The sequence below is a fragment of the Lingula anatina genome, chromosome 1, assembly GCF_051362555.1.
Source record: "Lingula anatina isolate TDL-2025a chromosome 1, LinAna3.0, whole genome shotgun sequence".
NCBI lineage: Eukaryota > Metazoa > Brachiopoda > Lingulata > Lingulida > Lingulidae > Lingula > Lingula anatina.
In genome coordinates, this window is record NC_141767.1 from 23,566,197 (window position 1) to 23,581,209 (window position 15,013).

General features: G+C 35.0%; 1 protein-coding gene across 33 annotated transcripts in view; it reads left to right on the plus strand.

The window, feature by feature from the left end:
- LOC106157179 (uncharacterized) overlaps window positions 1–14,822 on the plus strand; it is a 32,204-nt gene extending 17,382 nt beyond the window's left edge. For 5 of the 33 annotated variants that reach the window (XM_087010752.1, XM_087010767.1, XM_087010722.1 and 2 more), the window contains 18 exons: window positions 710–772; window positions 2,717–2,779; window positions 3,745–3,804; window positions 4,215–4,352; window positions 5,194–5,265; window positions 5,623–5,682; window positions 5,921–5,986; window positions 6,221–6,286; window positions 7,059–7,115; window positions 7,274–7,327; window positions 8,291–8,347; window positions 8,497–8,550; window positions 9,346–9,408; window positions 9,634–9,690; window positions 10,627–10,662; window positions 11,198–11,254; window positions 11,529–11,561; window positions 12,594–14,822. In XM_087010752.1, the coding sequence (XP_086866878.1) occupies window positions 710–772; window positions 2,717–2,779; window positions 3,745–3,804; window positions 4,215–4,352; window positions 5,194–5,265; window positions 5,623–5,682; window positions 5,921–5,986; window positions 6,221–6,286; window positions 7,059–7,115; window positions 7,274–7,327; window positions 8,291–8,347; window positions 8,497–8,550; window positions 9,346–9,408; window positions 9,634–9,690; window positions 10,627–10,662; window positions 11,198–11,254; window positions 11,529–11,561; window positions 12,594–12,899 (1,362 nt within the window). In that variant the 3' untranslated portion in view covers window positions 12,900–14,822. The remainder of the gene's footprint in view (window positions 1–709; window positions 773–2,716; window positions 2,780–3,744; window positions 3,805–4,214; window positions 4,353–5,193; window positions 5,266–5,622; window positions 5,683–5,920; window positions 5,987–6,220; window positions 6,287–7,058; window positions 7,116–7,273; window positions 7,328–8,290; window positions 8,348–8,496; window positions 8,551–9,345; window positions 9,409–9,633; window positions 9,691–10,626; window positions 10,663–11,197; window positions 11,255–11,528; window positions 11,562–12,593) is intronic. The other 28 variants (XM_087010779.1, XM_087010751.1, XM_087010808.1 and 25 more) reach the window with 26 other exon arrangements.
- The last annotated feature ends 191 nt before the right edge of the window (window positions 14,823–15,013 follow it).

Here is a 15,013-nt window from a genome sequence, read left to right on the forward strand (position 1 = left end):
GACTAACAAGTACACTTTGTTTGCATGTTGTCTTGTTATTTGTCTTTTTTTCCAGTTCTTCATTTTTTGCATGCAATTCCCCACATATCAGCCTGTGTGCATGTCTGTTTTTTTATTTTGACAAATTAACCATGGTACTGGTGGTTCGAAATTTTTTTTATATAAGGAAGACAGTAAAGATATTTTCCTTGTTTGCATGTTAACTTGGTTTTGGCAATAGTATTTAAACTAGAAAATCACTCAGAGAGTGCAACACTTTGCCAAGGCAGCTCAATTCTGACTATTGATTTATTTAGTAATAGATCACCACCAAATTCTTATGAATTCTCTGTTAGTCCATTTCTTGCCTATCCTGAAAATTTTTATTGAAATCTGTCTGTAACTTTTTGAGCTAGGGTGTTAACTTACCAACAAAGGCAAAAAGATATAAAGGTGAATGAGATTGTGAAAATACTACATTGGTTGATAGGAGGTGGAAGGAATGATATAATATTATACCATTATAGAATATTGTGAATATGATATTATTCCATATTAGATCATATATCAGCCTGTGGCTTTGCCAGTAATCATAGGATGTGGTATGGTTCAGAGTCACTTACATTAAGTTATCCTTGAATTAACAGCATGGGTGGAGAGATTTGGGTTGACATCAGATTGATTATCCTAGAATGCGTAGGATAATGACACATTGTTTATGTAATTGTAGCCTGTCCAGAATGGATCAGCTGTGCAGGAGGACCACTTGGAGGTGGAGAATGAGACAGGAGAGGTGAGAATTCTAAGGGAAAGAATATTAGATTTATTAGATGCCCTAGCCATTCAGAACAGATATTATATGACAATTTTCCTTCCTCCCAGGGGTGAGGTGTGGAAATAGATTTTAATGAAATGGGTGACATTTTGTCATTTTATGTTAGTGATAAGATTGTCCAACATTGGATTAATGAACCCTTTTGTGAATACTTCTATGGAACTTGCTTTTCAGTGATGTATGTGATCTTTGCTTTGTTCGTTTAACTTAACACAGAAGAATTGTTATTTAACTTAACACAGAAAAATATTCTGAACACATTATGTGTTACATCATCAACCTGGTTGCTCTAATCACAGCTTTCTACAATGTGATTTGCTTATAGATTACATTACTTACTGACCCTGACTGCTTGTTGTAGAGCACATTATGAAATATGTTTCAGTATCAGGCAGTGCAATAATTTGAGTCGGAAAGCTTTAATGCTGGGCAGGAATGGTATATTGTAACTGTACATGTAGTGTCCACTGTGGGCAAAATTGTAAAAAAAACTGATGCAAGATTGTTAGAAAGACCACTTCTCTTAATTAAAAAGGGAAGTGCATTACAAAACTGAAACATGAAATGAGAGGCTTGAGCAAGTCTTGAGTTATTCATAAAGCAGCCGTGTTTGATTGGAATACTTCAGTGTGATAATATATGTTTTTTCGGCTCTAAATATTTTTGTTTGAAAAGAATAGACAGTAAACAATTGGTTTTTAATAATGTTAGAAATATTGAGATACTTATGATGGAGATAGAGATAGGTAATTATCTGGAGGAAGAGTTTAACAAAAAAGAAGATAATTAATTCCATTTTTCCTAATTATCATGTACATTTTTTCCCCATAATATTCATTGCTTGCAAATACATTGTCTGTAGCAGATTGAGGTAGTGACTTTCCTTTCTCTACACAAAAAAATTGAATATTGAACTTTGCACAGAATGTGTTCCTTCTAGCATGTTATAGATTATATTAGCCATGGCTGCAATGATTGATTGGGTGTCATAAAACAGCTTTCCTCGCAATTGATACTGTAATGTGATTTGTATTCAGTCTTCATGGGCAATTTACAGACATGTTTTAATTAACCTTTCTGTCTTCTTCCCTACCCAGCTGAGTAGCATTATCATTTCCATGAAGTAATTCAAGAGAGAGGAAAATTTCCTTTCATGTAAGATTTAGGTTTATGTAATAAGGGAACGGAGGGAGTATTGCGTGTGTATATACTAGGACTTGGTTGGTAAATGAGTCCATCTATTTTTATTAACATTCATCTCTAATCATTTCACACCTGCCTCACAGGTGAAATGATTTAAAGATTGTACGTGGCACTCAAATACACCTTTTGGTATGCTCTGTCATGAAATTTCCACGAGGAATTATGTAATCTTATTTTATTTGAGCAATTTCCCCTACTTGCGTGGGCACCTTTGAAATTCTGTTATATATTAGTTACAGCAATAGTTATCCACTGTATGTGATGTACAAGAGAGTAATTATATGAAAGTGTAGCCAAGATATAATTTGCTTATGAGTCTGCTGACGTAACTTTTCCACCTGGTCAAAATGGTAACAAAAACTAATCAACAAAGTGGACATGACATAAGTTTTCATGTATTTAGAATTAACATGTGATGCTTGGAAGTCAAAATTTTCATCATTTTAGGCAAACAGCAGGGCAAGCATTCCAAGGCAAAAACACCTTTTGTTAATAATGTTTTTTCCAGGTGTAAAATATAGTTTTAATGGGGTCAGTGATGTTAGTGAGCGATAAGATAAATAAAGGAATCTGATAGTAGGAATGGCGGAATAGAAAATAGCTGACTAACATTGCAATCTCTATTAACTTCTGTTGGTTTCCTTTGCTTGACAAATGTTTGTGGAAAGACTGACTTCAGATAAATGAACTGTATTTCAGTCTGAGCCACATCATCATACAGATACATCCTCCTCGGCTTCAACTCACACTGGTAGTGAGCAGGTAAAAAAATGACTATACTCAAAGTCATGAACAGTATGTCTATTGTATTTCTGGTAGAAAAAAATGTGTATTAGAAGTAGTTGTATTAACAGCGAAACCCTGTCTTCTTGGCAGCATGAATTCTCAGTAAATTTGATTTTTAAGTCAACAGTATTTTCATTCTTGTTAGACTTTGATCGGTGACTAACTGTTCAAAGTCCTACAAACTGGATGTAATTTGTTTCGTTTTTTTTTCCTTCTTTCTATTTTGAGATAGTTTGTGTTTAACTGCATTGGATCCCATCTGAAGTATTGTACAGCTGAATAACACATATAACATGCTAATGGTTATCACTAACCAATAGAAATGGCAGCAGCATATAAAAGTGTGGATATATAATTATATAACATGATAGGCAGGGCCATTGGGATGTTCTCCAGTACTATAGATTTGGGCAGTGTCAATGTTGGTGTGACTCTGTGTTTGGCTCCTTACTATTTATATGACTTCAAGGCTGTTTCCCAGTGTGGCTGACAAGGACAGAGTACTAATACAGAGTTGAGACTGGTTGTACCAAAGACACATTGTTTTGTCTACCAGGTTTACTAAGTTCTGTTATTGTGGGTATAGGTTTAGATTTGGTGAGAATGCTTTAGCAGGGAATATTACATCTGATCACATGTGTGTTGTGGGGTTAAGGTTGCTCTACTGCAATAGTGGTAATGCAAAACCACATAATAGAGTGATATATGTTAAAGTCATGTATACTGTGATGTTTTTTGATCCCTTGGCGAGGCTAACATTTCTGTCTGTCCTAAACTGCTGATTATGACAGTGATGTCTTGAGAATGGTAATGGTATTATTCTCAAAGTTCATGTTTGGTACAACCCTAATATTCCGGTTTGAAAATAGAATTTATTTAATCCACATGGATAAGGGATTAGCTGGTGTTTGGGTAATGCACTATAGTGATCTCTTTTACAGCATAGTCTGCGTTCTGAAGCCAGTACATCTGAGAAGGAGCCTTCAATTCAGTCTGAACAGGTATTTGTGTGCTGTACCAGATATAATGATAGTTTTTAATCTGTTTATATATAAAGTCTTAGATAGCCACTGCTTTTTAAATTTATTTATTTATTTATATTAGTGCAGTGATGTTTTGTGAAATTCTGTTCAAATTTCTCTTTACAAGTACTATACATAATTTCTTCATTGTCTAACGACAGTGAAAATACTTTGTATCAAGTGTCATTCTTCCTCGCAGCACTTCCTGGTATTTGCGTTCATCTTCATCTGATGTACAGAGATCAAATGTTAATTGCATCTAATGGCGAATGGATGGCTGTTGTTACTAGATCAATTGTGTAGAACCCTCAGAGACCTGCAGCATCATTTTCTCATATCCTATCAATAAATCAGACTCTGAAGAATCAATTTGTGTGGTTGCCTTTCAGCATGAAGTGAGTGCTCCAGAGTCTGCTGGATCTGATAAAGAGCCTTCAGTACATTCTGATAGGGAACCCTCAATCTCTGACAAAGAGCCATCAGTCCATTCTGATAAGGAACCTTCTGTTCATTCTGATCACAACCAGGTACTTGCTCTTATATGTGATCTCTGCAAGTAATGGATCTGATCAAATATGGACACCTAATGCTTGTAAATTATACTAATGAGAGTAAGCTTGGTTGGTATATATAGATATATTCAACAGGTTTTAGGTTCTAATATAATGTCATGCAGCATTCAAGTATTGTCTTCAGGGCAAGCATGTGTGTGTTTATATTTTACTTAGAATCAGTTAATATAACAAGTTAGAAGTGGGTTACCTCTGGTTACCAATGCTAATTTTAAATATCATGACAGGTCAGTTGGTCACTTGCTTACTGTGTTGGTATATGTCTAGTGGTATAGCATATTTGGATGAAATGTTTGTCATTAGTGTGGTAGGTTTTGGTTAAAAAAAAGAAAAAATCTGGATGAGTTAAGAATAACAAGCCATAATTGCAGGACTGTTGTTGTTGTTGTTGTTGCTGTTGTTGTATTAGTGGGCAGTCAGATGGTTCAATTACCTACTAACATTATATGTATGAAATGTGTACCTACTGACAGTGTTTGGAGGTGTTTTAAAATATAAATTCAAAATTGCCTTAGTCAGAAATTTAACAACTGGGCTTGGATTATACTTCATGTGGGAGTGACTAAATTATCATGTTATTACACTAATTTCATTGTCTATAAAGTTTTTCTTTTATTATTATACACTGAAATGTCAAGAATAGTCTTTACTGCTAGATTAAACATTTAAAATTTTTATCTTTAAGGTTGTATATTTGAATCAAAAAAGAGGATCATGAGTATTATCAACAGTGCAGCAGCATTTTAGCCTGTGTATGATTAAAGAGTTTGAACCATTTCTTGCATGTTGGTTTAAGCAGGAAGAAGAGGACCTGCCACCGCCGCCCCCACCCCCACCACTGGAGGAGGAAGTCGGTCATTCTGACCAGGTAGAGGACATGTCACCTGTCTGTTATGATTTACGCTTTAGAACTTATATAACAATTTACTACTGATTTTTTTCTGAAAAAGTGCATGGTTTATTCTTGTGTATAGACAGAAAATGTATTTACATAAATATTTGATATGTTAAATATACATATATATATATATATCCAACAGATAGGTGTATTTGATCCGACGAGGGAAGTAAGTGGATTGATGTTAGTGATGTTAAATTCTTGGAGACTGCCTTTCTTAGAAGCAACATACAGAAAGCGAGTATTCTGATAATTCTTGTTAGACTGTAGAGTAAAAGTTGACATTTAGGGCCAGCCAGTTTTCTCCATCCTCAAATTTGTTTCCAGCAAGAGGAAGCCACAGAGACAGTAGAGGCTGAATATGAACCTCCAGTTCATTTAGAACAGGTACACAGGACCATGGTTTGAATAGTGTTAGGGTTTTCATTGTAGATTTATGTATTTTTGGATGAATAAGAATTTACAAAACTAGTTTCTTAAAAGAGTGTGCTACTTTAAACTTGTTATACCAGGAATAGTTTTGACAACTTCTGATATTAATAGTATCCCAAAGCATAGGCAATACAGGTCATGTAGGGTATAAATGTGGTAGAAAAGATTGACCCCACCTTTGATATGTTTTAAGCAAGAAGAGATGGCAGAAGAAATACTAGAAGTGGAACCTGAGGTTATAGCTGACACATCAGAACAGGTACCACCCAAAGCCAAGTTGTGAGGTGTAGAATTAGTCAAATAGTCTATTTGTGGGCTTAAAAAGAATTTACAAAACTAGTTTCTTAAAAGGGTGTGCAACTTTTAATTTGTTATGCCAGGAAAAGTTTTGACAACTTCTGATATTAATAGTATCCCATAGCATAAGCAATACAGGTCATGTAGGGTATAAATGTGGTAGAGAAGATTGACCCCACCTTTGATATGTTTCAAGCAAGAAGAGATGGCAGAAGAAATACTAGAAGTGGAACCTGAGGTTATAGCTGACACATCAGAACAGGTACCACCCAAAACCTAGTTGTGAGGTGTAGAATGAGTCAAATAGTTCATTATTCCTAGTCAGGGCAGTTGAGAAATAACAATCAGGCAAGACAGAAGGGCCTTTTCAGGCAGATGAGGTATTTGGGAGTACAGTGTTACACTAAATAGAGTGGAACTTGTAAAACAAAGAAGAAAGCATGGGAGACAACAGGTGTCATTTATTAATTATCGTTGATAAAGTTTACATTTGGAATGTGGGATGGCAATACCAAAATTAATTGTAGTCACATGAATAGGAAGTCATTTTAGAAGTGGACATGGGATAGTAAGTCATAACTATTTATTGTGTCATTTTTGCAAGCATGCCTAACAAATCTTAAATATGTGGTTTACTTACAATGTGAAGGAGTTAGATTGTCTAGTCAAGGCTAGGTAAAGCCTCTAGTTTTGATGCTAGAATGGTATTAGTAAATAAGAGAGTTGGTGTCCATTAAAAATCAAAGATCTAACTGTTTGGATAGTCACCATATTTTTTTTTTTAATTAAAGAAATTCAGATGTAATTTTATGGAGATATCATGCATGGAGATATGTGGTATATTTAAATGTGATGTAGAACTCACTTTTGAAGGTAGATGGGACAAAGAATGCTGATTGATAATTCCAAAAATTGATCAGTGGAATTTAGAGAATCTTATGGTTATTAAGAAACTAGTCACTGGGGCACTTAGTTAACCTTTGACAAGGTGCTGGATTACTATTACACTGAATTATGAGAATGCTTTTTCTTAGTGTGAGGATGTGCCACCACCCCCAGAGGAAGAAGAACTATCTACACACTCAGATGAGGTACATTAATCCTTTTTGAAATATTTAAAACCTGTTAAGGTATTATTAATTGACCAACATACACAGCAGCATTGCTGTGGAGAGTAGAGAAAAAAGTCAACTCTGGACATTGGGGCATAATTAATTTAAATACACTGCCATTATTTCTTTGTCATCAGGAATTGTCAGAAGTGGTACAAAATGAGACAGAAGTGGCCGTCCAGGCAGATGAGGTACATGTCATTTTAAGATGAGATGGTGCAGTATCAAAAATGTAGATTATTTCATCTATGATGCAGATGATTTTTATCAATTATGAAGATTTTTTTCTATAATGTAATGACACATCTTCAGATCAAGTTTTGAATACTGATTTAGTCCATGGTATAAGGTTGTGTGAAAAGGACTAAAAAATATCTGTGTCTTACTTAGTATGAAGGTAGGAATAATCTTACAAAACTAATAATAAATAATATGACAGCATGAGTGGTAGGTGGATAAGTTATGTAATCATATTTCAAAGGTTTTTGTAGAGTTATAGGAAGTTTGGGCAAGGTAGATCACATTGGTTAAAAATTTAGAAGAGTTGTGATAATGTACTGGTGCAGGGATAGGGATCATTTTCTGTCTGAATTCAGAAGGGTTGTGATGTTTTCTGGTGTGTATGTTTTAGATGTTTGAACAGGTAGCTATTAATCCTCATTGTACAACAAGCAAAGGAGAAGTGAATAGGTAAAGTTAAGGTTGTATTGATTCTGTTAAGGTTTTGATGAAGTAGTTATGACACAGATCAGTGCATGAGGATGGGGCATTTGGAGATTTGATGTAATATAATCTAACCAGTTTGTTTTATTGCAGTTGGACATGATAAGTAATAGATACAGTGTTGTATGAGGAGAGGTGATCCAGAATCTCTTAAAATTCCAGGAAATGGGCAGTGATTTGTAACTCAATGTTTCTTTTTGTCGTGAAATTGATGCAAAGGTATCGGATACACACAAAAGTCTAATACAAGCATGTACTGAATTTGATCAAAAATTTAATGACTTTGGCATTAACAAGACATGAATGATGAGTCATAAAAATATTTATATAATAGATGTCAAATGTTTTCACAGTGTGAACAGTTGCCTTAACAAGACATGAATGATGAGTCATAAAAATATTTATATAATAGATGTCAAATGTTTTCACAGTGTGAACAGTTGCCTTCACCTCCAGAGGAAGAAGACCTGTCACCACATTCAGATCAGGTATTGGTTATTATTTTTTTTCAGTTATAATTTTTTAAAACTTTTTTTTGTCTCTTAAAACAATATTGCCCTTTGGCAATTTCTGATAAATGCACAGAGTATGTTCCAGACCATGTAACTCACCCTTCATTATTCCCTTTTGTTATCAGGAATTACCAGAGCCACCAGCACCCGAGGCAGAGGTGCCTGTCCACGCAGATGAGGTATATAAATGTTGGTGGATTTGAAAGATGTGTAATCTTCATTAGATGTACAATGGTGTGGTGATGTAACTAACACTTTGAATTTGTTATCAGATGGTGTAGAGAGAGAAGATGCATTGGTTCTGCCATTTTGTGCAAGGGGACTAAATATGCTAATAATGGAATTATGATAGCAATCATTGCTCAGCTTTTGTCTTTGTTTTTCAGGAGCCTTCACAGAATGATAATCATGACTAAAATTGATCAGTATAGCCTTTGAATTGACTAATCTCTTCATTGTCATGTTGTCTGGTATTTGTGGTATTGTGCAAAGTCTATTCATTGTGTCTTAAGGAGTATATCCTTTCACAGGGTTGAAATATAAGGTGTTTAGAACAGTTATTTTACTAACAAGACCGAGTTAATTCAGTCAGTAATACAGGGGATGGTATTCCTGGGTAAAAAAGTAACAAGGAGACAACTGCCAGGTTTGCCTTCCCAAAAGTTAAATGGTAATACTACTAGATCTAGCAGGAATGAAGAACCTACTGTTAATCCTTGGTGGCAAGTAGAGCAAGAACATAATTGATATGGTATATTGAATTACTGTCCACTCATATGTGGCAATTTTACTCAGAATTTATAATCACACAATTCAAAGTATCACATTAATCATTCGGCCATTCCTTTGAAAGCAAGTGCAATGTTGTCTGTGTTCATGACATTTGGTTGATGCAAACATTTACATTATTGTGCCAGAGTGTCAGAGAACTTTTTTTAAACTCATAAGTGATTCTCCAAGTTGTTCTCTTCCAGCAGGAGGTAGCTGAGGAGGTGGCAGAAAAGACACCTTCTGTCCACTCAGAACAGGAGGAACAGGTACTGGCAGTGAGGATAACACTCATTCTATACGCTCTCATTTTATGTGTATCTCATATATATTTTCATACTGTACTATGAGAAATTGGTTCCAATTACTATTTGGATCAAAAGACTGGTTCTATTGTAACAAATGCATGCAAACACAATATATAAATTTTACCTTAAGTTATTTTCATCTTGAGTGCCCAGCTTTAGTTATAGGAATGATTCTTGCCTTTGTAGAAACAGTTATCTTCTGACAGTCAGTCAGAGAAGGAACCCTCAGTACATTCTGACAAGGTAAAAAGTCCAAAGGCTTGCTGATGCATGGGCCAGGCATATTTTAACTAAATGCCACTAACAATGGTCAGAGATACTGGCATAATGATATTATTTTTTTGTTTTGTTTTAGCCATTGGTCAGGGAATATCAAGTTACATTATTTAACAGCATGTATTCTGATGAAAGATTGATTGTTGGTATTTTTTGTGGTCTTTAATTTGGGTATCAGTTCAGATTAACATGTTATTTATTGTTTTTGTTATTTATATAGAATTGATTTTTTTTGGCATTCATAGACTAATATTTGGATGCATTTAAGCATGTCTAAGATAAGGCCATATGTGTTTATATGTCAAGTATGTTTGGAAGCTAACCTTAAACCAGGGTCACATAAGAAAGCATGTATACAATCAGAATAGGAATATAGGAAGGGATTTTACACTATATGTTACAGGAAGGGATTTTACACTATATGTTATATATATTTAGACAATAATACCAGACATATGCAGTCAAAATAATATATGCTGATGCTTTCTGCTGAATGTTTTGCTACGAAGCATTTTGAAATAATTATGTCGCTTACTAATGTCTGGTTTTGTACTCCAATATGTCAGCCAGGTAATCAACATGTTACAATTTGTTTCAGATCTTTTTCATAGACTGCATGTGCTTTATATCTGCTTTTTTGAAGCATTTTCATTGTTTTGTCATTTTGATAATGATGAATTTACTTAATGGACATTAACCAATGATTACACGTCTTTTCTTTCAGGTGCACAAAAAAAAAAAAAAAAAAAAAAAAACTGTAATGAAAGTTTTACAAATAGATTAAAGGCAAATTTTTTCCTGTTATTTTAGTCTGTTTGACAAAAGTGATATAAAAGCATTTTCAGAAGTAACTTTGTAAATGTATGAGATGTTTTACATTTGGCCTTGACTTTCCACCACTAGGTGTCGCCAGAGCCAGTAGAGGTGGTCCAGGATGAGGTGAGATAGCCACTGTGTGCTGTGTCTCTCTAGCTGACACTGCTTATCACTAACAGCATCTTCTACAGCTTTTTTTTCACAGTGAAGATATGAATACCATTTTATGAAATTTGCAAATTGCTGTGTGGTTGTTTTCATCTTTCTGTGACTTAAAAGATCCAAAGGGGGGATATGAAAATATTAACACCACAAATGAATTTCAGTGGTGTGAACTTTGTGTGGAGTTTTCTTTGCTTGGGGTTGTTTACCCATGCTCAGCTTTTCAGAGTGCTCATAGAAATGAAATTTACAGGGTCATTTTAACATCTATGGTTTTAAGTTATGCATTTAGGCATACAAAACACGATAACTACCTGGTTTTATGATAATTTTAACTCGATATTTGTTAAATTATTTAAACCTACATGTCATTGGTTTAAACAGTTTACAGTTGTACTTGTCAACAAACTTCGGCTTGCAGCTGCTTACTGCTCTGCTCTGTGCACTATGTATTGAAAAATGTAACAGTTTTAATTGGCCAAAAACATTTCCTCAGCAGGAAGAGCAGAAACAAGAAGAGCCAGAACCTGAGCTAACCAATGGCCATGATAAGGTGAAAAAATGACCGATATATTCACATTGTTTTTATCTTGACTTTATGAAGATCATTTCCTCTCAAAAATCCATAACCTGTGAGTGTCATATGCATTGGTCCTAATTTCAAATGTAAAAGTCAAGTGTGGTGTTGTCTCAGAACTTTTGCTTTGATTAATCTCAAGTATTTCTTCACTGTAAAAAGTTAGTGGAAGAAATATCAGCCAATACAAGTTGCAGTTGGTTGCTGTGCTGTGTGCTTTAACATTTATGCAAAGTTGTCACAATTTCAGGAAGAGGAGGAACCGCCAGCTGCTGCTGTGGAGGTGAGACCAGTGCTGACATCTATGCCTGAGTTTGTCCTTTGCATGCTTCATTTTTTTTTCTTTTACGCCTCAAGTTACCATTTTAGGCATTCAAACATGCAAGTTACTAATTATGAGTAAATATTTTGAGATGTGGAAAGGAAAGATTCCCCCCAAGCCATGTTCATTATTAAAATGATACCTTAAAAATTTCAAATTACTCTGAATATTAATTTTCCCATTTTTTTCCTGTCATTTATTTGAGACTTAAGTTTTTATTTTGGCTTTCACTTCACCAAGCAGCTTTATTCCCTGTCCAACTGCACTGATATATAGAAGTTTATGCACACACATTTTGTATCCTTTCACATCACAGTCGCAAGGCTCTCATTAAAGCATTTCAGCAAATGCTCAATCATGTTCACATTGCACATGGCACCAGTGTGGAATGAGAAATCCAAAACTGCTGTAATTAGTAGAACACATTTAATGCAAGAAGTCCTGCATGTATGAGTTGGCAGGGAAACTAACATCATTTACATTTGTTGATTTATTATGTATTAACCTTTTTGTTCCACCAGATGGCAGCAGGAGGTGGTGCATGAATATGTACTCAGGAGTACAGAAGAAGGCCTGGGGATACATACTTATTCTGGGCATGCGTTACCATGTTTCAGCTCTTGGTTATTGCCCACTGTGTTTTTACCCTGAGTCATAGGTTGAGGGTGTCATGATCATTTTCAGTACTGTACTGAAAATGTACTACTAACATCTCTTGCATGAAATTACTTCAAATGATGAGATGAAAACTGTGGTATATAAGATTTCAGCCTATTACCGGATGGGACGCCAAGGATAAAAACTGCATCTCTGCGATAAAGGTTTTGGAATTCATATGGTGAACTTTAGTGTTATAAGATTCCAACTGCATGAAGGTGAAGTATGGTTATGTGGGAAATGTAGCAGCATTCTGACTGATTGGTAACCGCATGCTGAAGGGAATGCTGCTTTGCTGTTTAACATGATATGACTTTTTCTCCTCCCTCATTCTAGGAGCCACAAAGGGAGCCCACTCCACCACCACCACCCCCTGCTGAACCCGAGCCAGAGCCCGAGCCAGAGCCAGCTCCTGTTGTGGAGCCACCACCTCCTGAGCCTGTACATGTAGAGGAACCAGCTCCTGTCAAGGCAGCAGCCCCCCAGCCTCCAGCCCCCTCTCCTCAGGCCAACGGGGACACTCTGAACTTACCCATGTCTGCCAAGGAAATGAGGGAAATGCTGAAAAAACGCAAAAAGGCTGATCCCAAGTCACAGCATGTACCATTCCAGAAGAAAAATGAGATGTTCCAAAGATTGTGAGAGTGAAAAATGTACTTGTAAGAATGCAAACTTTCTGGGGAAGATTGAGAAGAAATCAACTTCATTCAGGACTGTTGGATGATGGAGAAGTCTGAGGGGACCAAAAAGATTGTTCCAGTGTCGTGGAAACCATCTTTAACAGTCATGGATTTATAGTAGTTTTGATTTACATTGCCTTATTGAAGGAAACGACTGGAAGATGTTAAAACTGTCAATATGAAGAACAATTAAGCTTGTGGTTGACATAATACTGTAACTGTTTTGTTTTGTTCTTTTACATCAAAAACAATTTAAGCAGGTTGATAACATTTCTATGCCTACACAGATTACAAGTTAAATGTGAGCTATCAATCAAAGCCAAGAGATGTTTCACAATGAATAGATAAAACAATTAGTTTACATCAAAAACAAAATAGTTACAGTACAGATACTTAAATTAGTATTATTTCTAATGACACACACAGTTTTAACGTGTAAAATTGAAAACAGTGTTATAAGCTTTCATATGTAACTTCACCCAGCTGTGTGTATGGACTGCCTGGTTGTACTTTTAATCACAGTTATCTGGTCACATGATTAAGTAAATCAATGGCAATATTTTTTGTTATTACAAATATATAATACCATTATATGATCTTGAATTTATACAGATATTGGGTTTCTTCCATAAATGAATATTTCTTTCAATTCTTAGAATGTGGATTAGGGCTGTGAATGAGAAAATCGTGTGAACTGCCTTGATTGCAAGGCTTGAAGACGTGCATAATATGCATGGGTTATGACTTGGGCACAGTTTTAAGAAAAATTGTGATAATTACAAAGTTAGTAGTATTTGTGTAATCCAGTTTGCAATATGTAATAGATTTGATTGCCAGTATCCATTTGCCAAGTATGTCAGCTTTGAAAAAAGATGTGAAAATCTTGCCACCAAAGATTCACTTAAATTGTTTCTGATTCACATTTCAGCTTCTACATACTTTTGGTCATTAGAATTTGGAAAATAATCCAAGCAGTGGTTTTATAGTGGATAGATCAGTAATTGTACACATTTGATTCTTTCTTTTTCGTTTTGTTTTTTTTTTTTTTTTTTTTTTTTTTTCTTTTTTACCAAAATGTATCCGGATAGGTGGTTATAACAGGACAAAAATGAGGTTGTGCATTTATTGGGTATAATTATACACGTTAAGCTTTTTTACAGGAAAAATAACTGTATATACATATATTTATGTAATGGTTGCTGCTTGTATAGAAAATCTGGATAAACTGCCAAAAAAGACCGATAGTGAAATGATGCTTGGCATGTTTTAAGATTCGAGCAGTTGGCTGCTGAAATTTCGCTTTTGTTTTCTATGACAAAAAAAGGCATGTTTGCATTGCTTCTTATGATTAATGATCTACTTAAACTTTGGTCAATTTCCCCTCAAGGTAAACCTACTGGGGTTGCCTATATTTCACAAGAGGCATATCAAGGCAATAGTTTTTAATTGAAATGATGTTGCTCACTCGTCCTTGTATGAAATCCACCTGTCACTGTCAGATATGCCGACCCTTTACAGGAACACATTTATGTGAAATGTAAGTGTTAATGTAAAGTTAAAGGTGTGTCTGTGATGGCTGTTTGTCTCCCGGCAGAAAAAATGTTATGGTAAATCCTCTGGAAGTAGGTATTTCTGTGACATGCTCTTGTTCTTTTGGTAGGTTTCCCTTTTTTTATGGTAAGGAGGGTGCCTTGGGGAACATCAATGGATTTGTACAATGGAACTCGCTGTAATTTAGTTTGGGAAAGTATTTACATTTTCATAAATATATTATATACAAATGGCAGTCTATACTACTAAGTGCATATGAACAAATTCTGTAAATTTGATTCTTATCCAGTAGATATATAAATATATGAATAAAGTGATTATATTATTTTGATGACTGAGGTGTTGTTTTTATTTCGTGTAAGTTGGATCTAAGATATTGGGTCTTAAGCCAGATGGAGTTTGCGTCAAAGTTATAAAATTACTATTTTCTAGTTAATGCTGGATTCGCTACAAACTGGTAAGGAAACTTGAATGTCAACAATTATTGCTAGGTTATGCAAAGTAAGAAATCCACGTAGCTAAAAG